The sequence below is a fragment of the Symphalangus syndactylus genome, chromosome X (genome assembly GCF_028878055.3).
Source record: "Symphalangus syndactylus isolate Jambi chromosome X, NHGRI_mSymSyn1-v2.1_pri, whole genome shotgun sequence".
Lineage (NCBI taxonomy): Eukaryota > Metazoa > Chordata > Mammalia > Primates > Hylobatidae > Symphalangus > Symphalangus syndactylus.
The window spans coordinates 106,577,892-106,603,464 of record NC_072447.2 but is presented as its reverse complement, the minus strand read 5'-3'; the positions used below and the strand labels follow the sequence as shown (position 1 = coordinate 106,603,464).

Sequence of the window (25,573 nt, the reverse complement as noted above, 5' to 3'; positions counted from 1 at the left end):
CCATTATGAACAAAGGAGTGCGACTATTCTTAGATATTCTTAAGCACTTTGTAACCTATTTCTCCTTCCACACCAGCACGGCAATGCTGGGTGTTTTAAACTGGCCAAGCTAGAGAGTGTGGTCCCTCACGTTGAGGAGAAAGACAGGATTAGGAAAGTCAGCTGTGTCCGGTCAGTCAGTCAGTCAATCAACCATGTGCAGACACTAAGATAAGTCTGTTGACATATTGGCGAAAAAGACAACAGTCCTTCTTTTACTGGAGTGTGTAGCCTTCTAGAGAGGAAGGGGAGGCATTCAGTCGGAGAAATAACTGACGCTGTAGCACTGATGCACATCCCCATGGGCTGGTCACAATAGGTAATACCGCCAGATCGTTTTGTTCCTGTAGTTTCCCCGAGGCTTAGGACCCGAATGGAGAACTTGTCATTTGGAAATTCGTCAAAGGGAATTCTCAGTCGGCTGCTTTCCCAGACCCATCCCCATCAAATAACTGAACTAGATACACTGCTAATTATACTGTAGGCACTCAGTTAAATTCTTTTTCCCTTAATCTGTCCCACAACCCTCTATAATAATTGCTACTGTGCACATTAAAAAAACTGTATCTCAGTGTGGAAAAGTAACTTTCTTAGGGTCACAAATCTATTAAGTCTGACTGTAAAGTCCACAGTGTTAACTGCTGTTGCAATGGATATACAGATTACTTTATTCTAGAGTCGTAAGTATCTATAATTCAGGACTGCTTGCTCTAATCCAGCCGTCATTCTTCAGAAATGCCTTCCTTTTTTCTCGCTGCAGAGCCCTGCCATCTCATTTGTATACACTGTATGTGTCTTTCTGTGGACTTTCTACCAGAGACATCACTGTCCTATCCCAGAGCTCTGAGGTTAGCCACCTAAGACTGTTGAGTCTGAGTAACAATCAGATATCCTGGGAAGTTTCTGAGCCATTCCAGGCTCTGCTGGAGACGGTGTCAGGGACCCTGCAGCATCTGGAGATAGACAACTGTCTGATAACTGACTCTACTTTCTCTGTTGTCATCCCAGCCCTGAGCCACTGTTCCCACCTCTGTGTCCCTAGCCTTGTCTTCAACCCCATTACAATGCCTGTGCTCACGAGTCTTCTGCAGCACTTAACAGCGTTGATGGAGCTGAAGCATGTGATTTATCCTGTCCCTGTCCATTGCCGTGAACAATGGCATTCACATGGCAGTTTGGACAGACAAGCTTGCTAAAGTGCAGGCCCCATTGAAGGTGATGCTGCAGGCAGTACCACAGAACGACATGAACTAGACCACCCATTCTGAGAGGTTTTCACAGGACCAGGAGTTGTTTCATCACTGATGTGTGGCCACTAAAACACTGAGTGTTCTTGCCTGAAGCCCAATTTGTAAAGACACATAATGTACAATTCTGCTATTCCAGGAAACTGGTGTTAGGAAGATTGGATATATAACCGACCTCTATAAAAGAAAAACTCTAAGAAGGAAACAGCAGACTTTACGACGTCCTGTGGGTCTCTTGCCCATTGTCCTCTACATCCTCCTTCTTGTTACTGACCACAGTGTTGGGTACGTGACATGGGCTGACCCAGTCATGGCACATCATTTCCCTGTCCACACTAATCGGTTCACTTATGGGTACTTGACGCAAGTCAGGACAGTTGAAACCTTTCCCGGATGTTTTTCTGGAGTAGGTGCTGGTTACTGAAGCCAATAATGTTACTCACTGAGGTCCTTTAATCTTCTTGTATTCATGATTGCCTTAGGTTGCTTATGACAAACCATTGGCAATTAAAATGAAAAACAACAACAACAAGAAACAAACTATCCCCACTACCTACTGGTGTCTTTATCAGTATATTGCTATCTCCTTTCCTAGGTCTCAGAAGCCTGGGGTTCAGTTTGCCCTTATTTCGCACAGATTCACCAAAGATCTGTTATTAGCTAGGTACTGTTCCTGGTGCTAAGAATGAATAGGCAAACAAGACCCTACACCAAGTCACTCACAGTACAGATCTTCGTATGATTTGTCTGTTTCCCCGCTCTTTTCTTAGGGGATTTGGGAAAGTTATTTTACCCATCTATATCCCAGATTTTTTTTTTTTTTTTTTTTTTTTTTTTTTCGCTTTGCCCCTTGCATACTCTGCTCAATCCACATTGGCCTCTTTATGCTGTTGGATAGCTCATCAAGACTCAGGCCCTAGCTTAGATGTTACGTCCTCCGAGAGGTTTTTCTCTTACTTCCCTCTCCTTACTTACCCCACTTCTCTCCCATTACTTCCCTTACTTCACCATGCTGTTTTTAAATGTACCATGTACATTTCCTTCGTGGTACACATCATTCCATATGTATTTGCTCCCCCTGCTCTTCCCTTAGAGTTGCACTATTCAGTAGAGTAAACACTAGCCACATGTGGCTACTGAGCATTAGAAATTTGGCTACTCCAAAATGTGATGTACGATAACTGTAACACGCACACGGTATATTCAAGACTTAGTGAGAAACAAAAAATGTAGAATACCTAATGAATAACTTATTTGGATTGTTTGCGTGTTGAAATGATAAGATACTGCAGGTCAAAGACATAGTAAAAAAAGAAGACAGAGTAGTAATGTGTTTATATTGTTCAACATGTTGAAATGATAGCACTGCGGCAAAGACAGTCACTCTCAGCATTCCTATTGAATACCTCCTTGGAAGACCCAACCGGTACAACAAAGCAAAGGAAAGCACTAAAAGGCACAGAGATTGGATATGAAGTCATGAAAAAGTGTCCCTATTTACTGACATGATGGCTATGTATAAAATTTCTAGGAATTTATGAAAAACCTCCTAAAACTAATGAGTGAGTGTACCTAGGTTGCCGTATACCAGGTCAATATTAAAAGTAGGTCAACTCTGTTTTTATATACAGTCCTCCCTTTGCACAGTTCTGATATGCACTAAGGTCATTTACCGTGATTTAGTTAAATAACACTAGTCCCTTCACAGTATGGGTCAAATTTCAGTTACCATGGTAAACTAACTGTCAGTAACTACACAAAGACCAAACATTGCTGCTGGCTCTTCAGCCCACAATTTGCTACTGAAATAACAGATGAGAATCATGATCAGTGGCCAGTCATGTCACTTCTTTCAAATTCTGTTTGTGTCACTCCACGAATCACTATTTAAATAATAGATGAGCATCAGGATCCGTGACCAGTCATGTCACTTTTCTTTTAAAATCTAATCATGTTTGGTCACTGAGTATCTATTATTTATTTCATGCATCAACAGCCAAGAATGAAACTGAGTTTCCTCCTTGTCTCCCAGTGAACTACTCATATGACATTTTACCAAAGAACTGGATAGTTTAAAAAGGTAATTGGCCAACAAAGACAGAAACATGCAAACAAATGACAAGAAATAATGCTGGAAGTGGAAATTGCAAAACGGTTTTGATGGAAAGGATTAAGATATCCCAGTGAAAGTGACACTTGCAAAAAACTTTACACTACAGGATTCCTTGGAGATATTCATGACATAGAAAGAACAATGAATAAAGTCATGGAAGCTGATCAACACTAAAAACTGAAAAACAAAATTTGCCAAGTCACGGGAAAAAATGTCTACTCCATATCACAATTAATAAGATGAGAAGAAGGCAAGAACTGTTCATACTACTCGTTTTCTTTCCATGAGAAATTCTGGATTTAGTTTTATCTGGAATGTCACCAACTTCTCTGGCATAATATATGGTATAATTATTTTTAGAATGTGATTACTTTATTAATATTTGAAGACATTTTTATGTTTTGAGCACTTTTCTGAAACAATAGCTTCTGTTTTAGTGAATAGTAGTGGACAAGGCCAGAATTGATGTTTTTCTGTAACATTAAGCTAGTATTGGTGGAAGCAGTTAGATAAATTCAAGTCCCTTGACTCCAGTCACAGGACTTTCTCTAAACTACTGTGACTTTGTAAAATATTCTTAATTTGAATTTTCTTATTCATCCAATAGTTATTTACATTGATCTTTTTTTTTTTTATTATACTTTAGGGTTTTAGGGTACATGTGCACAATGTGCAGGTTTGTTACATATGTATCCATGTGCCATGTTGATTTCCTGCACCCATTAACTCGTCATTTAGCATTAGGTGTATCTCGTAATGCTGTCCCTCCCCCCTCCCCCCACCCCACAACAGTCCCCGGAGTGTGATGTTCCCCTTCCTGTGTCCATGAGTTCTCATTGTTCAATTCCCACCTATGAGTGAGAACATGCGGTGTTTGGTTTTTTGTCCTTGCGATAGTTTACTGAGAATGATGTTTTCCAGTTTCATCCATGTCCCTACAAAGGACACGAACTCATCATTTTTTATGGCTGCATAGTATTCCATGGTGTATATGTGCCACATTTTCTTAATCCAGTCTATCGTTGTTGGACATTTGGGTTGGTTCCAACTCTTTGCTATTGTGAATAGTGCCGCAATAAACATACGTGTGCATGTGTCTTTATAGCAGCATGATTTATAGTCCTTTGGGTATATACCCAGTAATGGGATGGCTGGCTCAAATGGTATTTCTAGTTCGAGATCCCTGAGGAATCGCCACATTGACTTCCACGATGGTTGAACTAGTTTCCAGTCCCACCAACAGTGTAAAAGTGTTCCTATTTCTCCACATCCTCTCCAGCACCTGTTGTTTCCTGATTTTTTAATGATGGCCATTCTAACTGGTGTGAGATGGTATCTCACTGTGGTTTTGATTTGCATTGCTCTGATGGCCAGTGATGATGAGCATTTCTTCATGTGTTTTCTGGCTGCATAAATGTCTTCTTTTGAGAAGTGTCTGTTCATGTCCTCTGCCCACTTTTTGATGGGGTTGTTTGTTTTTTTTCTTGTAAATTTGTTTGAGTTCATTGTAGATTCTGGATATTAGCCCTTTGTCAGTTGAGTAGGTTGCAAAAATTTTCTCCCATTCTGTAGGTTGCCTGTTCATTCTGATGATAGTTTCTTTTGCTGTGCAGAAGCTCTTTAGTTTAATGAGATCCCATTGGTCAATTTTGGCTTTTGTTGCCATTGCTTTTGGTGTTTTAGACATGAAGTCCTTGCCCATGCCTATGTCCTGAATGGTATTGCCTAGGTTTTCTTGTAGGATTTTAATGGTTTTAGGTCTAACATTTAAGTCTTTAATCCATCTTGAATTAATTTTTGTATAAGGTGTAAGGAAGGGATCCAGTTGCAGCTTTCTACATATGGCTAGCCAGTTTACCCAGCACCATTTATTAAATAGGGAATCCTTTCCCTATTTCTTGTTTTTGTCAGGTTTGTCAAAGATCAGATAGTTGTAGCTATGCGGCATCATTTCTGAGGGCTCTGTTCTGTTCCGTTGATCTATGTCTCTGTTGTGGTACCAGTACCACGCTGTTTTGGTTACTGTAGCCTTGTAGTATAGTTTAAAGTCAGGTAGGGTGATGCCTCCAGCTTTGTTGTTTTGGCTTAGGATTGACTTGGCGATGCGGGCTCTTTTTTGGTTCCATATGAACTTTAAAGTAGTTTTTTCCAATTCTGTGAAGAAAGTCATTGGTAGCTTGATGGGGATGGCATTGAATGTGTAAATTACCTTGGGCAGTATGGCCATTTTCACGATATTGATTCTTCCAACCCATGAGCATGGAATGTTCTTCCATTTGTTTGTATCCTCTTTTATTTCATTGAGCAGTGGTTTGTAGTTCTCCTTGAAGAGGTCCTTCACATCCCTTGTAAGTTGGATTCCTAGGTATTTTATTCTCTTTGAAGCAATTGTGAATGGGAGTTCACTCATGATTTGGCTCTCTGTTTGTCTGTTATTGGTGTACAAGAATGCTTGTGATTTTTGTACATTGATTTTGTATCCTGAGACTTTGCTGAAGTTGCTAATCAGCTTAAGGAGATTTTGGGCTGAGACAATGGGGTTTTCTAGATATACAATCATGTCATCTGCAAACAGGGACAATTTGACTTCCTCTTTTCCTAATTGAATACCCTTTATTTCCTTCTCCTGCCTGATTGCTCTGGCCAGAACTTCCAGCACTATGTTGAATAGGAGCGGTGAGAGAGGGCATCCCTGTCTTGTGCCAGTTTTCAGAGGGAATGCTTCCAGTTTTTGCCCATTCAGTATGATATTGGCTGTGGGTTTGTCGTAGATAGCTCTTATTATTTTGAGATACGTCCCATCAATACCTAATTTATTGAGAGTTTTTAGCATGAAGGATTGTTGAATTTTGTCAAAGGCCTTTTCTGCATCTATTGAGATAATCATGTGGTTTTTGTCTTTGGTTCTGTTTATATGCTGGATTACATTTATTGATTTGCATATGTTGAACCAGCCTTGCATCCCAGGGATGAAGCCCACTTGATCATGGTGGATAAGCTTTTTGATGTGCTGCTGGGTTCAGTTTGCCAGTATTTTATTGAGGATTTTTGCATCAATGTTCATCAAGGATATTGGTCTGAAATTCTCTTTTTTGGTTATGTCTCTGCCAGGTTTTGGTATCAGGACGATGCTGGCTTCATAAAATGTGTTAGGGAGGATTCCCTCTTTTTCTATCGATTGGAATAGTTTCAGAAGGAATGGTACCAGTTCCTCCTTGTACCTCTGGTAGAATTCAGCTGTGAATCCATCAGGTCCTGGACTCTTTTTGGTTGGTAAGCTATTGATTATTGCCACAATTTCAGAACCTGTTATTGGTCTATTCAGAGATTCAACTTCTTCCTGGTTTAGTCTTGGGAGGGTGTATTTGTCCAGGAATCTATCCATTTCTTCTAGATTTTCTAGTTTATTTGCATAGAGGTGTTTGTAGTATTCTCTGATGGTAGATTGTATTTCTGTGGGATCGGTGGTGATATCCCCTTTTTCGTTTTTTATTGCATCTATTTGATTCTTCTCTCTTTTCTTCTTTATTAGTCTTGGTAGCGGTCCATCAATTTTGTTGATCTTTTCAAAAAACCAGCTCCTGGATTCATTAATTTTTTGAAGGGTTTTTTGTGTCTCTATTTCCTTCAGTTCTGCTCTGATTTTAGTTATTTCTAGCCTTCTGCTAGCTTTTGAATGTGTTTGCTCTTGCTTTTCTAGTTCTTTTAATTGTGATGTTAGGGTGTAAATTTTGGATCTTTCCTGCTTTCTCTTGTGGGCATTTAGTGCTATAAATTTCACTCTACACACTGCTTTGAATGTGTCCCAGAGATTCTGGTATGTTGTGTCTTTGTTCTCGTTGGTTTCAAAGAACATCTTTATTTCTCCCTTCATTTCATTATGTACCCAATAGTCATTCAGGAGCAGGTTGTTCAGTTTCCATGTAGTTGAGCGGTTTTGAGTGAGTTTCTTAATCCTGAGTTCTAGTTTGATTGCACTGTGGTCTGAGAGACAGTTTGTTATAATTTCTGTTCTTTTACATTTGCTGAGGAGAGCTTTACTTCCAACTATGTGGTCAATTTTGGAATAGGTGTGGTGTGGTGCTGAAAAAAATGTATATTCTGTTGACTTGGGGTGGAGAGTTCTGTAGATGTCTATTAGGTCCACTTTATGTAGAGCTGGGTTCAATTCCTGGATATCCTTGTTAACTTTCTGTCTCGTTGATCTGCCTAATGCTGACAGTGGGGTGTTAAATTCTCCCATTATTATTGTGTGGGAGTTTAAGTCCCTTTGTAGGTCACTGAGGACTTGCTTTATGAATCTGGGTGCTCCTGTGTTGGGTGCATATATATTTAGGATAGTTAGCTCTTCTTGTTGAATTGATCCCTTTACCATTATGTAATGGCCTTCTTTGTCTCTTTTGATCCTTGTTGGTTTAAAGTCTATTTTATCAGAGACTAGGATTGCAACCCCTGCCTTTTTTTGTTTTCCAGTTGCTTGATAGATCTTCCTCCATCCCTTTATTTTGAGTCTATGTGTGTCTCTGCACGTGAGATGGGTTTCCTGAATACAGCACACTGATGGGTCCTGACTCCTTATCCAGTTTACCAGTCTGTGTCTTTTGATTGGAGCATTTAGCCCATTTACATTTAACGTTAATATTGTTATGTGTGAATCTGATCCTGTCATTATGATGTTAGTTGGTTATTTTGCTCGTTAGTTGCTATAGTTTCTTCCTAGCCTCGTTGGTCTTTACAATTTGGCATGTTTTTGCAGTGGCTGGTACCGGTTGTTCCTTTCCATGTTTAGTGCTTCCTTCAGGAGCTCTTTTAGGGCAGGCCTGGTGGTGACAAAATCACTCAGCATTTGCTTGTCTGTAAAGTATTTTATTTCTCCTTCACTTATGAAGCTTAGTTTGGCGGGATAGGAAATTCTGGGTTGAAAATTCTTTTCTTTAAGAATGTTGAATATCGGCCCCCACTCTCTTCTGGCTTGTAGAGTTTCTGCTGAGAGATCAGCTGTTAGTCTGATGGGCTTCCCTTTGTGGGTAACCCGACCTTTCTCTCTGGCTGCCCTTAACATTTTTTCCTTCATTTCAACTTTGGTGAATCTGACAATTATGTGTCTTGGAGTTGCCCTTCTCGCGGAGTATCTTTGTAGCGTTCTCTGTATTTCCTGAATCTGAATGCTGGCCTGCCTTGCTAGATTGGGGAAGTTCTCCTGGATAATATCTTGCAGAGTGTTTTCCAACTTGGTTCCATTCTCCCCATCATTTTCAGGTACACCAATCAGACGTGGGTTTGGTCTTTTCACATAGTCCCAAATTTCTTGGAGGCTTTGTTCATTTCTTTTTATTCTTTTTTCTCTAAACTTCCCTTCTCCCTTCATTTCATTCATTTCATCTTCCATCAGCGATACCCTTTCTTCCAGTTGATCGCATCTGCTACTGAGGCTTCTGCAATCTTCGCGTAGTTCTCGAAACTTGGCTTTCAGCTCCATCAGCTCCTTTAAGCCCTTCTCTCCATTGGTTATTCTAGTTATCCATTCTTCTAATTTTTTTCAAAGTTTTTAACTTCTTTGCTATTGTTTTGAATTTCCTCTCGTAGCTCAGAGTAGTTTGATCGTCTGAAGCCTTCTTCTCTCAACTCATCAAAGTCATCCTCCATCCAGCTTTGTTCCTTTGCTGGTGAGGAACTGCGTTCCTTTGGAGGAGGAGAGGTGCTCTGTTTTTTAGAGTTTCCAGTTTTTTTGCTCTGTTTTTTCCCCATCTTTGTGGTTTTATCTACTTTTTGTCTTTGATGATGGTGATGTACAGATGGGTTTTTGGTGTGGATGTCCTTTCTGTTTGTTAATTTTCCTTCTACCAGACAGGACCCTCAGCTGCAGGTCTGTTGGAGTTTACTAGAGGTGCACTCCAGACCCTGCTTGGCTGGGTGTCAGCAGCGGTGGCTGCAGAACAGCGGATTTTTGTGAGACCACAAATTCAGCTGTCTGATAGTTCCTCTGAAAGTTTTGTCTCAGAGAAGTACCCGGTTGAATGAGGTGTCAGTCTGTCCCTACTGGGGGGGTGCCTCCCAGTTAGGCTGCTCAGGGGTGAGGGACCCACTTTAGGAGGCAGTCTGTCCGTTCTCAGATCTCCAGCTGCGTGCTGGGAGAACCACTACTCTCTTCAAAGCTGTCAGTCAGACAGGGACATTTAAGTCTGTGGAGGTTCTTGCTGAGTTTTTGTTTGTCTGCGCCCTGCCCCCAGAGGTGGAGCCTACAGAGGCAGGCAGGCCTCCTTGAGCTGTGGTGGGCTCCACCCAGTTCGAGCTTCCTGGCTGCTTTGTTTACCTAAGCAAGCCTGGGCAATGGCGGGCGCCCCTCCCCCAGCCTCGCTGCCGCCTTGCAGCTTGATCTCAGACTGCTGTGCTAGCAATTAGCGAGACTCCGTGGGCATAGGACCCTCCGAGCCAGGTGCGGGACACAATCTCCTAGTGTGCCGTTTTCCAGGCCCGTTGGAAAAGCGCAGTATTAGGATGGGACTGACCCGATATTCCAGGTGCCGTCTGTTTCCCCTTTCTTTGACTAGGAAAGGGAACTCCCTGACCCCTTGCGCTTCCCGAGTGAGGCAGTGCCTCGCCCTGCTTCGGCTGGCACACGGTGCGCTTCACCGACTGTCCTGCACCCACTGTTAGGCACTCCCTAGTGAGATGAAACCGATACCTCAAGCAGAAATGCAGAAATCACCCGTCTTCTGTGTCGCTGGGGCTGGGAGCTGGAGACCGGAGCTGTTCCTATTCGGCCATCTTGGCTCCACCCTACATTGATCTTAAGTAAAATTTGTATGTGGCGGCCAGGCGCAGTGGCTCACGCCTGTAATCCCAGCACTTTGGAAAGCTGAGGCAGGCAGATCACTTGAGATCAGGAGTTCGAGACCAGCCTGGCTAACATGGTGAAACCCCATCTCTACTAAAAAACAAAACAAAACAAAACAAAAAACAAATTAGTCAGTTGTGGTGGCAGGCACCTGTAGTCCCAGCTACTCAGGAGGCTGAGGCAGGACAATTGCTTGAAACCCGGTAGGCGGAGGTTGCAGTGAGCCGAGATCACGCCATTGCACCCCAGCCTGGACAACAGAGTGAGACTCTGTCACAAAAAAACCAAAATTGTACGTAGCTAGTTATTGTTAATTTCACTTTCATTGACACTTCTACTGTCACTTCACAGTGCTTTAAAAATGGGCAGGCCAACATTCAGATTCAGAAAATACAGAGAACACCACAAAGATACTCCTCGAGAAGAGCAACTCCAGGACACATAATTGTCAGACTCACCAAAGTTGAAATGAAGGAAAAAATATTAAGGGCAGCCAGAGAGAAAGGTCGGGCTACCCACAAAGGGAAGCCCATCAGACTAACAGCTGATCTCTCGGCAGAAACTCTACAAGCCAGAAGAGAGTGGGGGCCGATATTCAACATTCTTAAAGAAAAGAATTTTCAACCCAGAATGTCATATCCAGCCAAACTAAGCTTCATAAGTGAAGGAGAAATAAAATACTTTACAGACAAGCAAATGCTGAGAGATTTTGTCACCACCAGGCCTGCCCTAAAAGAGCTCCTGAAGGAAGCACTAAACATGGAAAGGAACAACCGGTACCAGCCACTGCAAAAACATGCCAAAGTGTAAAGGCCATTGAGGCTGGGAAGAAACTGCGTCAACTAACGAGCAAAATAACCAGCTAACATCATAATGACAGGATCAGATTCACACATAACAATATTAACCTTAAATGTAAATGGGCTAAATGCTCCAATTAAAAGACACAGACTGGCAAATTGGATAAAGAGTCAAGACCCATCAGTGTGCTGTATTCAGGAAACCCATCTCACGTGCAGAGACACACATAGGCTCAAAATAAAGGGATGGAGGAAGATCTACCAAGCAAATGGAAAACAAAGAAAGGCAGGGGTTGCAATCCTTGTCTCTGATAAAACAGACTTTAAACCAGCAAAGATCAGAAGAGACAGAGAAGGCCATTACATGATGGTAAAGGGATCAATTCAACAAGAAGAGCTAACTATCCTAAATATATATGCACCCAATGCAGGAGCACCCAGATTCATAAAGCAAGTCCTTAGAGACCTACAAAGAGACTTAGACTCCCACGCAATAATAATGGGAGATTTTAACACCCCACTGTCAACATTAGACAGATCAACAAGACAGAATGTTAAGAAGGATATCCAGGAATTGAACTCAGCTCTACACCAGGTGGACCTAATAGACATCTACAGAACTCTCCACCCCAGATCAACAGAATATACATTCTTTTCAGCACCACACCACACCTATTCCAAAATTGACCACACAGTTGGAAGTAATGCACTCCTCAGCAAATGTAAAAGAACAGAAATTATAACAAACTGTCTCTGAGACCACAGTGCAATCAAACTAGAACTCAGGATTAAGAAACTCACTCAAAACCGCTCAACTACATGGAAACTGAACAACCTGCTCCTGAATGACTACTGGGTACATAACGAAATGGAGGCAGAAATAAAGATGTTCTTTGAAACCAAGGAGAACAAAGACACAGCATACCAGAATCTCTGGGACACATTCAAAGCAGTGTGTAGAGGGAAATTTATAGCACTAAATGCCCACAAGAGAAAGCAGGAAAGATCTAAAATTGACACCGTAACATCACAATTAAAAGAACTAGAGAAGCAAGAGCAGTCACGTTCAAAAGCTAGCAGAAGGCAAGAAAGAACTAAGATCAGAGCAGAACTGAAGGAGATAGAGACACAAAAAAAAAAACCCTTCAAAAAATCAATGAATACAGGAGCTGGTTTTTTGAAAAGATCAACAAAATTGATAGACCGCTAGCAAGAATAATAAAGAAGAAAAGAGAGAAGAATCAAATAGACGCAATAAAAAATGGTAAAGGGGATATCACCACCGATCCCACAGAAATACAAACCACCATCAGAGAATACTATAAACACCTCTACGCAAATAAACTAGAAAATCTAGAAGAAATGGATAAATTCCTCGACGCATACACTCTCCCAAGACTAAACCAGGAACAAGTTGAATCTCTGAAGAGACCAATAACAGGCTCTGAAATTGAGGCAATAATTAATAGCTTACCAACCAAAAAAAGTCCAGGACCAGACGCATTCATAGCCGAATTCTACCAGAGGTACAAGGAGGAGCTGGTACCATTCCTTCTGAAACTATTCCCATCAATGGAAAAAGAGGGAATCCTCCCTAACTCATTTTATGAGGCCGGCATCATCCTGATACCAAAGCCTGGCAGAGACACAACAAAAAAAGAGAATTTTAGACCAATATCCATGATGAACATTGATTCAAAAATCCTCAATAAAATACTAGCAAACCGAATCCAGCAGCACATCAAAAAGCTTATCCACCATGATCAAGTGGGCTTCATCCCTGGGATGCAAGGCTGGTTCAACATACCCAAATCAATAAACGTAATCCAGCCTATAAACAGAACCAACGACAAAAACCATATGATTATCTCCATAGACACAGAAAAGGCCTTTGACAAAATTCAACAACGCTTCATGCTAAAAACTCTCAATAAATTAGGTATTGATGGGACGTATCTCAAAATAATAAGAGCTATCTATGACATACCCACAGCCAATATCATACTGAATGGGCAAAAACTGGAAGCATTCCCTTTGAAAACTGGCACAAGACAGGGATGCCCTCTCTCACCACTCCTATTCAACATAGTGTTGGAAGTTCTGGCCAGGGCAATCAGGCAGGAGAAGGAAGTAAAGGGTATTCAATTAGGAAAAGAGGAAGTCAAATTGTCCCTGTTTGCAGGTGACATGGTTGTATATCTAGAAAACCCCATCGTCTCAGCCCAAAATCTCCTTAAGCTGATAAGCAACTGCAGCAAAGTCTCAGGATACAAAATCAATGTGCAAAAATCACAAGCATTCCTACACACCAATAACAGACAAACAGAGAGCCAAATCAGGAGTGAACACCCATTCACAATTGCATCAAAGAGTATAAAATACCTAGGAATCCAATTTACAAGGGATGTGAAGGACCTCTTCAAGGAGAACGACAAACCACTGCTCAATGAAATAAAAGAGGATACAAACAAATGGAAGAACATTCCATGCTCATGGGTAGGAGGCATCAATATCGTGAAAATGACCATACTGCCCAAGGTAATTTATAGATTCAATGCCATCCCCATCAAGCTACCAATGACTTTCTTCACAGAATTGGAAAAAACTACTGTAAAGTTCACATGGAACCAAGAAAGAGCCCTCATTGCCAAGTCAATCCTAAGCCAAAAAAAAAAAAAAACAAAACAAAGCTGGAGGCATCACGCTACCTGACTTCAAACTATACTACAAGGCTACAGTAACCAAAACAGCATGGTACTGGTACCAAAACAGAGATATAGACCAACGGAACAGAACGGAGCCCTGAGAAATAATGCCCCATATCTACAACTATCTGATCTTTGACAAACCTGACAAAAACAAGAAATGGGTAAAGGATTCCCTATTTTGGAAATGGTGCTGGGAAAACTGGCTAGCCTTATGTAGAAAGCTGAAACTGGATCCCTTCCTTACACTTCCTTACCTTTCCCACCACTGCACTCCAGCCTGGGCAACAGAGCGAGACTCCGTCTCAAAGAGAGAAAAAAGAAGAGAGTCAGACTCCTATAATGTACCAAAATTAAAGAACAACCTTTTCCTCTAATGCACACATTTATTCACGCTTTGAAAAGAGTATGTTTCCATAACAATACCAAATATGCATATGAAAAGAAAATTAAAAATAAGATAATCACCCAATCTGCGAATATGCATATTTGAAAATTAATTATCAATATGTAAATGGAAGCTCTTAATGAAGACGTTGTAGTATCACATAGACAAGATGTGTAATGTGTTTTTGCTCATGTTTTGCCTTAGTCTGCATCTACACTGTCAAATGAGCTTAATCGTGTTCACTGGTTCATTATTCTCTAACTCCTTGATTGACTTAGCCAACTGAGCAATCCAGCCAGTGAGTCATTCCATAACTGTTGATAAACTACGTGATGTTTTAAATCCAAGGATTGAAAGAAAACACAAACATTATATATCTTGCATTTTTTCACAGGATCTAATCACTGATAATAATTTATCAGTGATAAGCTGATCACAAGAAACAAGGTATAAATGTTTCATACACTAAAAAGAAAACAACGCGGCTGACTATGTTTTAAAAATTATCTGACAATATTTTCCAACAGAGTATTTAGAACTATTTCTTGAATTGCAAAATATAGTTGCCTTGAGCAGATAACAAGAAGCAATCTGGGAAATTTAAAATTCTCTACGTTTAATACATTAGAAATCTTTGAATCATAATTGCTCATTGTTTTAAATGGTCTTCACAGTGGAGGGGGTTTGCACATTGGACCAGAGAGCTGCATCTTCACGAATGGCACTGCTCTTGAGTAAACACCCTCTATGGAATCCCTACCTTTTCGCTCCTCTCCATCCTTTGCCTGAAGGAAGTTTTCATTGTAGATATAATTTTGTATTTGTATGTCGTGGTAGTCCTGAAAGAGTGAGCCTATTACCTAGAGCTGTTGAATTTTACCTTGCATTGAGGGGTTGGCATATTGAGCAATTTGCCAGGGAGCACTATCTGCAACTGCTTCTCTTTTTTTCCTATTGCTTGGCACTGACATAAAGTTACTGCTAGCTACGTTAATTAATTTCACAAAGGAACACAGAAAAATAGGTCTTGAATGTAATGCCCGTAATGATAGAGTCCCATCTTATGCTTTCCCTTTTATGCTGTTGCTAGGTCAGTCATTTTTACTTTCTGAAAGTTAATTTACAGAGGACACCTAGTTCAGGTGTATGTATCTGTTCATACCAAAAGCATTAGAGTATTTATGTTTAATTTAACAACGTCACAACCGTTCTGATACTTAGGGGAGTTCTGAGTAAGTTCTAGAAAGGGGAGTTCCAGTACTCCCCTTTCTCTCTTTTCTGTGTTAGGTAAAGCCACTCCTCCTAAAGCCACTAGCGTGGATCCCCAAAATGTCCACCACAGAACGAGAAGGTAAAAGAAGGAGAAGTTGTTCCCGTTAAATCCTGCCATATCACATGCAAGAGAAATGGCTTATCAACCTGCCTCACCCCAGTAAACACAGCGCCTAATAAATTCAGTGCCTAAACTGGAGACCCCGGACATACGAATCTTTGTCCACGGAGTTACCTTCCCCCACTGTTTGTGTATATTAGAGCACTGACAGACTTCCATTGGTGTAACTTAAAAAAAAAAAAAAAAAAAAATCCTAACAAAGTCCCGATAATCGTCTCAGAGAAAGAGTGAATGATATGAGTATCAGGTCTGACAGGAGCAAACTATGACTTAAAGTAAGAGTTATAATTAGGATTTCTCTTTTGGTGAAAGAATTTGACCGTCATCAATACCGTGTAAGTTCCACTTGAGCACAGGTGGGCTAGATAAAATTCTGCTGTGCCTTTTACTGGTGATCTGTTTATCGGTATGTAATGACAGAAACTGGGGCCAGGGCAGATACCAGGTCTTGAAGTAGGCTTCCATCCAGTGACTTTGTATAGATACTTCCTAAATCCAACTTGAAATTTCATAATAGGCTGTTTCATAAATATGTAGCCCCATTTTATATCCTCTATTTACATGTGTCCCATAAATAATTCTCCAGAATTATCTGAGACCCACTGATTGGCACTTCCTAGTTTTCATTCCAAATATCATGACTTCAGTCTATGGCCATACCACCCTGAACGCGCCCGATATCGTCCAAATATCATGACTTCCTTTGATAACCTTAGAGCCACAAACACAGCCTGTTGTCCTCACTAGTATATTCGACTTTAACTGTGGTGGGAAATTTGTTCTGTTGAGTTTTCTTCTGCTTATTTATGTAGCCAGGCCACAGTGCGGGAACCTAGCAAAGTAATCCCAACGCTTGTATAGCATTGTTTGCCTCTGCAAGCAAACCAGAAAGACTCCACTCCACCAAATTTATTTTGGACACGCAGATGAAGCTGCAGTTTCCCACACAAACCAGCAAAACAGGTGGTCGTGGAATTGCAATTAACAACAACTGCAATGTGTACTCTCCTTCTCTTTTCTCTATCCTTTCTGGGGAGACACAGGCAGAATAAAAATACAGCAAAATCTAATTATAATTCAGATTCCACTCATACAAAATTGTTGCAGGTCAGGCCAGAGCCAGGTATGATGTTTTAAAAGTGCTAATCTTTCCCTTTTCAGTAATTTTTTTAAAGAAGGAAATGTTTTCAGCTAACCTCAAACATTTTATACTGATTTTCATATACACATATTTTATATATTAATGGTAGGTTTTTATGTATACATTTAAATGAATCTCCTGAGGTCCTTAGTTAGATTCGGCATTGACTGGTGCTAATTACTGACAGTACTTGAAATTTCTTAGTCGGTATTTCAAAGAGAACATCCAAGACCTCAACTCTTCAGTAACTGGGTCTGGCTTCCAGTTTGTGTGAATTAATAAGGCTGAACTAAAATTAATTTCCTTTGGAAAACCCAGGGGTGGTCAGAACAGTCTAGCACCATACTGCCTGGGGGAGACAGCTGGTTTGCCACCTGCAATGTCTGTGACCTCTTAGGCAAGTGATTTAACGTCTCTGTGCTTCAATTTCCTCGTCTGTAAAATTCTGTTATACTGCCCACTCCATAGAGTTAGCACTCTTAAATGCGTTAACCTTTCGGAGTGTGTGGCACATACTAATCACTATACACATTTTCTTTTTCAAATGAACAACTAAAATTCATTAGGTTTGCCCTGATTTCCTTTGGCCCTGTATGAAATTAAGTAAACAGTGCTTACCTGTATGGACTGCTTAGGCTTTTGCAGTAGTGTCTACGATTATGGTTTTAGCGAGGACCTTTTTCATTGTGAAGTATTAAATTTCACGTGTTGTTAGCAATGAAACACATAAAATATATTAAAGAGGGATGGGGTGCCGGGAGCGGTGGCTCACGCTGTAATCCCAGCACTTTGGGAGGCCAAGGTGGGCAGATCACCTGAGGTCAGGAGTTCGAGACCAGCCTGGCCAACGTGGTGAAACCCCGTCTCTACTAAAAAAATACAAAAATTAGCTGGGCGTGGTGGTGGGCGCCTGCAATCCCAGCTACTTGGGAGGCTGAGGCAGGAGAATCGCTTGAACCGGGAGGTGGAGTTTGCAGTGAGCCGAGATCATGCCATTGCACTCCAGCCTGGGCAACAAGAGCAAAGCTCCGTCTCAAAAAAAAAAAAAAAAAAGTGAGATGAGGGTAGCAAAAGCTGAAGTTTGTGTGCTGTGGAAGGTTATCTGGAGGTACCACCATCTCAGCAATATGGGCAATCTCAGAGCTCCAGGTCTCATGAGCAGAACGGTCTCCTGAAACATGCAGATCAGGAGAACTCTACAGTGGTTGGATTCTACTGTCAGGAAGTTGACCCAAGCTCACCCACCTATCCTGGGTACTTGAGCCTTGCAGGATCCTAAGGCTGCAAGCCACGTGGATGCCACCATCATGTGAACACTACAATTATGAGCCCTACTGATAGGGCCCTACTGGTCATATCAGCACCAAGGGCTCTAAAACTTTGAGGTCATGTGGCCTCTCTTGTCATGTTGCTCCTATGGTCATGTGATGGGCCCAGCTCTTCCAGTCACTACAGTATGGTGGACTCCTGAACCCTGTTGCTCACATGGATTCTTCCCTCACCTGGCCATCACTGGCTACCAGCATGTGGAAGTCTCGGCCCTCGAAGTCATATAGATGACCTACTGTTTAGGGTCATGGGGATGCTATGGTCATGTACACTGATCCCACCCACCCCTCCCCATGGCCACAGTGTCAGGCTCATTCCTCTCTGTCACGTGAAGATTGTGAGCTGCCGAACTCTGCAGATGCGTGTGTGGGCAGCCAAGTGGTTCCCATCATCTCGTGGCAGGCAAAGCCTTTGCGGTCCTGTGAGCACCACAGCTAACCAATGGCTGTCGTGCATGTGGCTCTTATGCGAGATTCCGCACCCTCCCATTCACGTGAAGATTGAGTGCTCCGAATCCTGTCAGAGAGGTGCTTCCGGCTCCACACCCTGACTCAGGCGGAAGTTTTATTGGACTCTGGCTCAGATCTCAAGCCTTCCTGCAACTTCCATATCCTGCCGCGCTGGAAGGAAGTCTGGTACGAGTGGAACCAGCCGGTACTAGAAGTTTACTGAGAATTGGGCTTTAAGGCGTGGCTGAGCAATCTCCAAATAGCAGAGGCTCTGAGGGGGTGGGGATGTGGGTCGGGGGGCGAGGGATGGTGGGGGATGCGGGAGGGTCGGGGGGTGCGGGAGGGTCGGGGGGTATGAGGGGTTTGGGTGGAGGTAGTGGAGGACTTTCCTAATGTGGCCAAAGTTGTGAACACCTGGCAGAGAAACTGTGTGCGCACGCGCACGCACGCGCATGTGTGTGTGTGTGTGTGTGTGTGTGTGCGCGCGCGCGTGCGCGCCCAGGCATCGATGTCTGCCATCCGCCTTGATCCTGGACTCACAGGAGCTGTTGTTGGTGGAGAGTGAAGTGAAGGAGGAGAAAGCACTGGGGCAGAATGTGAGGCTAGGGGGATAGGGGTAGGGTTGGTAGTGGGGCGGCAGGGATTCATGAACTTGTAAGTCGTTTCTCAGGGGCAAGGCTGTGGAAGCCTGATGGGATTCCCCGCCCCCTTCCCGCCCCCACACTAAAAGCCCTACCCTTGCCTGTCACTCTGTCTGATACACCGTCTGTGCCAGGTGATTCTGTCCTCTGCCCCTCCTCAGACCATGTTGTTATTAAGGACACTGGAGACTGCCTAGATCCCAGTTTGTATCGACGATTCCAGACCCAATCTTAATTTCTGTCTCTTATTTGATTATGTAAAGATTCTCTTTGTTTCCATGATTTATTTTTTACTAAACCTTCTAAACATGGGCTCAGTGGGGTGGGCGAAAGGGAGAGAGGGGAATCGGGAATTTTTTTAAAAAGAGAATTTGATATTTCAATAAAAGTGTCCAAGTCGTCATGATGTGAGGATTCAGAATTTACTTGTTATACTTTATTTGAACTTCATTGGCTTTAAAAAGTACATTTGGGAGTGGGTGACAATTTGTGTGTGTGTGTGTGTGCGCTTAGGATCTCTCAGTAGCTTATAGTAGTATAGCTTCACACTCTTTTGTTTCTGATTCTCCCCCCATCAACCCCTGATTTTCTAATGATTGCTTCTTAGATTCCTTCCTGAAAACTCTCCCCTTTTCTTCCTGTGGAAAAGTATAGTGAATGGATTTAAGGTACAATCGTGGGTGATAACATTTGGTACATCATGAAAGCGGTATTGGGTGAATGAAGTTGAGCAAATAGCAAGATTGTGCTTAAACTTACGGAGTTTTAAATATTGCTTGGCAGATGGTTAGAGAATATTGTCACTTGTGATATTTGATATTACATGTAGCTTGAATAATCTATTTTTCTCTCATTTCAGCATTTCCAAGTTCGTTCTGTGAGACTCTAGCGTCAGGACAAAGCAACAACAAAATGTGCTCTACTCTAAAGAAGCGTGGGACATACAGAACTGAAGGTAAACGAATACCGTAGGAATTTTTTAGATGATATGCTGATAAACAACACGAGTCTCAAAGGGAGGGCTACTTTCCCCAACTTGTATGGGAATGGAACATTTTTTTCCACAGAGCATTTGAGGTACCAGCGTTCTTCAGAAAATATTTGGGGAAACCCTGTTCAGACTACATCTTCTAACACTTTAAAACCTTGTGCCTTTGTTTACTCAGAACAATGGAATGTGGGTTTATAATAGTTGTAATCTATTCTGCTCATTAAGACATTGATTATTGCTCTTTAATTCATTTTATCTTATGTCATCAGTCAGTCTCTCCTGCTTGAATCTTTCTACTTTTTTACTCTTCAGAGATACCGCCAAGCATGCGTCTGATACCATGGTGGTGGCAAACAGTATGTGCGTAAATGCAAGTCATTAGGAAGCCTTACCTGTGGCAGCAAATAAAGTGCCCCACTCTTGAAAACAAGATACAACTTACCTGTCAGGACAAGCAGATGCAGTACCGCTCATTTTACACAACAAAAAACTGCACTTCTTCAGAACCATTTTATTATTACTTAATAATTACAGCTGCCATAGTTTGAGCCCGTGTCATATGTCAAGCACTGTGATAACCTCGGCTGTCATGCAAGTTACTGCATTTAACCCTCAGGAAAATCCTGAGAGGGTGTTAAGTGACAGATGAGATATATGAGTCAGGAGAGGCTGAGTGTAACGCTGTGCTTATAGGCAACCCCCAAACCTCAGTGGCTTATTTCTCACTCCTGCTGCATGTTTATGCCAGGTGCATATCCTTCATGGGACGGTGGATGTTGGGTTCTGAGCGATTCTTATTGCAATGACTCAGAGACCCAAACTAATGGAGCAGCCACCATCTAGAAAAGGGTTACTCACTGCGTCAGAGTGGGAGAGAGCCCTAGAGGGTCTCAAACCAACAACCAAAGGTTCTGACCCAGAAATAACCCATGTCACTCGTCACTCACAACCCATTGGCCAGAGCTAGTCACATGCACGGCCCTGCCCCAAGGAAGGCAGTCAGGTCGGGCAGTCCTACCAGGTGCCTGGTACAGGGGAGAATGTGAACACTTGGTAAATAGCAGCACTGACTACTGCATGAAGGAATCAAAGCTGGGAGGGGTTAAGTACTTGCCTAACATCACACGGGCCATAAGTGACAGAATCAGGATTTGAATCCACCCAGGCATGATTTCAAAGTCGATGTCCTTTCTGCTTCTTTCTGCGCTGCCTGCTCTTCTCTTAAAGGAAGCTTATAGTAAAAATTCTTTTACATCAATGATGCAATGCCCTCTTCCTTAATCATCTGATAGTTTAATTGAATAGACACGATGGCACTGGTTAAAAAGGCCAGCATTGATAAGCCAGAGGTCTTTTCCAAATGAGGGAATGTATTGGATATTTGAATATCCATTGTATTCAATTATAAAAATAAAGCCAGGTGGTAGATGAAAGGACTTTTCACTGATCATTTACTTAATATGGAATAATCCCCATGTCTTTCCACTACGTTAAGGAAAAATGATAAAAGATAGAGCCTACCTTGATGAAAGTGAAAACAGATGTGAGAGAATTGAACAAAACTGCTAGATGTCAGTGTTTCAGAAGCGCAGGATAACGATAAAATCTCTGGCCACATCGGCAGAGAAAATTAGCGAGATGGCGCAGGTCAGCCACTTTTGGAATGAAGATAGTGTCACACTTACAGTGACAGAAAAGATTGAAAAAGATCACATTATGAAAAGGATGTGAAAATTTGATAATTCAGATTAAATAGATGAATTCCAGGGGAAAAATATATATAACTTTCCAAACCGAAGGAATGGAAAACCTTGGTTTATTCAATGTATTCTTGACGAGGAATACATGCAAAGGCAAAATTACTAGCCAACCCGAATTAGTTACATAAACGCAAATAATATAAATCAATTAATAGCAAACTAAACCCAACAATGGGTAAAGCAGATAATACAGCATGACGAGGCTGTGTTTAATCCCAAGCATGCAAGCCGAGTTTAACATTTTAAGAGATCCATAATGTAATCTAACACATTAGCTGAATAAAGGGAGGAGGACAGGACAAATACCACAAAAGATCCAGTTAAAAAAAAAGTATGCAATAAATTAACCAACCGGGATTGAACAACAACAATACCAATAATTCTCAGGAGATCGGTAATATAGAAAGCTATCTCTTTAAACTGACAATGGGTATCAAAACAATAGACCCCATCAGACACCACCCTGAAGAGTAAAACATTAGAAGTATTCTCCTTACAGTCAGAAAAGGGATAAAGATGACTGGTATGATGAATTCTGTTCAATGTCGTACTGAGTCTAGTGCAGTAAGCCGTATGCCATACTAGGCAGTGTGGTGAGCTGTGATACATGCATGCCTACATACATAAATTAATACGTGTATAAAAGTGAAAATAAAGCTGTCAACATGACTGTCTTCATATGAAACTCGAGAAGCTACAGAAAATTAAAATTAATAATGGAGATTAACAAGTTTGTTGGATATAAGACGAATATACACAAACCATTGTAACAAAGAAAATACCATCATTATTGTAAATATACCATTCACAATAGAAAACATGTCTTGTGAAATATACGATGAATCTGCTTACTTGGCAACTATTCCAACACTCTTAAACATTCTGATATGCTTTCCTGTACTGTAGAGACTAGAAAGTTGGAACATGAAAGGAAACACACATGCACATGACCACACGCATGTGCGCACACACTTTCTCTCTCTCTCTCTCTCTCTCACACACACACACACACACACACACGAATACACTCTCACACACATGCAATTTACCAGAGTCCCCTGCAGTTAGGGTCCCAAATGGGATATCTATCGCATCAAGCGTTATGTGCCAACATGAGACTCAGAGGTGGAACTGAATAACATGGGAGCCATATGTGGGGTGGACTACCTGTGATGAGGGAGATCTCCAGTTTTTATGGGGCAGCCATTGCAGAGTTTCTAGAATTCAGTCTCTGTCATGCATGTCAATTAACGGGCAGGCATCAGTGGTATTTCAGCTGTAGCAGTTCCATCACGTGGGTGGACTTCTCCTGGCTGTGCAGCATCCAGGCCTGCTTTTCTGGCCCTCACAGAGTTTTTGTAAGCTATGTAATATATTTTATTACAGATATCTTGTTTGTATAAAAGAGCTAGAGTGAATTCTGGCATAGGCAAGTTGGGACCTTGATTAACACAGTACTTGGCAGCAAAATTGGTTGCAAGCAAAAGACCTTGAAGGAAATGGGGCTCTGGGATAGATCTGGCCCACAGGGCATAGTTGCTGACCTCTAAGCTAATAAGTTGCTGACCTCTAAGCTAATGGACTCACTGGGTCCCCAAAACAGTGCTGAGTGGGAAGTCAGCAAAATGAGGAGGCAGCTATTCCTAGGATCCTCTGGCAAGCATAAGCCAAAAACTGAGGCTTTAACACAGTTGTTTTCAACCTTGGTTGCACACTGCAATTCACATGGAGAGTTTAAAAATGTGGTTGCCTCGATCTAACCACGGTTCTGCTTTGATTGTTCTGGGTGTGTCCTGGTGCTAGTGAATTGTCTCGGTGTCCCCAAGTGGCTCTAATGTGTAATCATGGTTGAGAACTGCTTGAACAATTTAAATGATAAGAATGCAAGCCTTTTACAACATTTAATTTTAAAATCTTATAATTGTGGTTTCAGAATGATAATATTACAGTAATAATAAATACATAGTTACACTGGAAAATATGAAATAAAGATTCCCATGTAAGACATCGAGAAGATTGTCTTTTTCAAAGAGAAAGGAAATGGGGAAACACAGTGGTAAAGCCGGGGCCACCACAGGTTGTGTCCAGCTTGAAGCTAAACTGCCGGCAAGGCCAGAGCAAGGTATGGATTAAAGCTAAGTGTCTGTGAGTCCAGGGCTGATTCAGCAGTGGAGCTTCCTCTGCAGAAGACAGCCACAACCCAGGATCAGCAAGGAAGGGATGGCACAAACTCAGCAAATCCAATAATTGGCACTGAGGGAACAGAAAAAGTGGAAGAGGCTGAAACAGACATTAAGATAATATTTCCCCAGAGAGACAAAGGAGGGACAAAGGATGAAATTGTGTCTATTATAAAAGAATAGAAGACTGCCCAAGAAAGATGGCTTTTTGAAGGCAAGGATCTCCTTTCACTTCCTCCTGAGACTTCATTAAAACAACATCAAAGGTGAACAAATTATGGTATATCCATCAAGGGGCTTTTACTCAGCAAGGAAAAGTCAAGAACATGGATGGGTCTCAGAAACATTATGCCGAGTTACAGAAGCCAGACCCAAAGGGGTACAGCATGTACGAGTCCATTTGTGTGAAGTCCTAGAACAGGAAGACGAATATATAGTAACTGAAAGTATATCAATGTTTGCATGGAGCCAAGGGATGAAGAGGAGATCAACTGGAAACCTTTTGGGTTGTGTTATATGTTCTATATCTTGATTGAAGTGGTAGCTAGCCCTAATCTCTGATTTTTACATATAAGGAACCTGGGATCAGGAGAAGTTGAATGAGTCGTCGAAAGTGAGGTTAGCTTATTAATCAGAGAGAAGATATTCACACCTGATTATCAGTAATAAACGGTTTCCATTATGCTGTATGTGGGTCTGCAGGAAAAGTGCTTCTCCCCAAGCACTTGACAAAACCCTGACCCAGCCATAAACATCCTCTTATACAAGTATAAAGCGTAGGTGTGAAAGTATAACGATTCTGCATTCCAGCCACCTACTTCTACACATGGTTGACATTCTCACGTGTCCCTTTACCCTGACTTGTTTGTGTTTATATTTACAAATGAAAACATAACTTTTCATTAATATTTTCTTCTGAGGAATCATACTGTAACATACAGTTTTATAACCTGACTTTGTTTTTCTTTCCCTTTGTATCATGTGGTGTGACGAGTATTCTACCTTGTTGCTTATAGTCTGCCACTGAAACCTGGAACATTTCTTGCATAATAATACATTTTTTTTCCTGAAAGATCGGAAACGGGAACTTAAGCTCCCTACTGAATCCTTCCAAATAACCTGTTTCATGCTCTGAGCTTTCTATTTTGGTTGCCTTAATCCGTATGTCAGATGATTCCCCACTGGAGCCGGGGCTGCCCTGTTTTACTACTGCCGCTTTGTAAAATACATCAATAGCTGACATGGCAACCGGATGCCACACACTCATCTCTTTTCCTTGTCATTTCCAGGAGGTCTAATAACAACGAATGCAACTAACACGTATTTCTCCCTCAATAAACGCCAGATGTTGTACTAAGTTCTCGACATAGTAATAGACAACTTATTTATAGTGCTTGTTAGGTCACGGGCATTTCTCCAGGTGCTTTTCACGTATTTCCATGTGTTAACTCACTTAATTTTTACAGTAGCCCATGAGGTAGAAACTGTTACTATCTTTGAGTTAGGGGGAAAACAAGCAAAAAGAACTTGAGTCACAGCGAGGTCAGTTAGTTGCCTTG

The 25,573-nt window shown here is 41.7% G+C and overlaps 1 protein-coding gene across 6 annotated transcripts in view; it reads left to right on the top strand.

Moving 5' to 3' along the window:
• The window catches only part of LOC129475952 (nuclear RNA export factor 2), a 49,662-nt gene that overhangs the window by 9,532 nt on the left and 14,557 nt on the right, over window positions 1-25,573 (top strand). For all 6 annotated transcript variants that reach the window (XM_063635199.1, XM_063635200.1, XM_063635202.1 and 3 more), the window contains one exon: window positions 19,943-20,038. In XM_063635199.1, coding sequence (XP_063491269.1) covers window positions 19,943-20,038 — 96 coding nt within the window. The remainder of the gene's footprint in view (window positions 1-19,942; window positions 20,039-25,573) is intronic.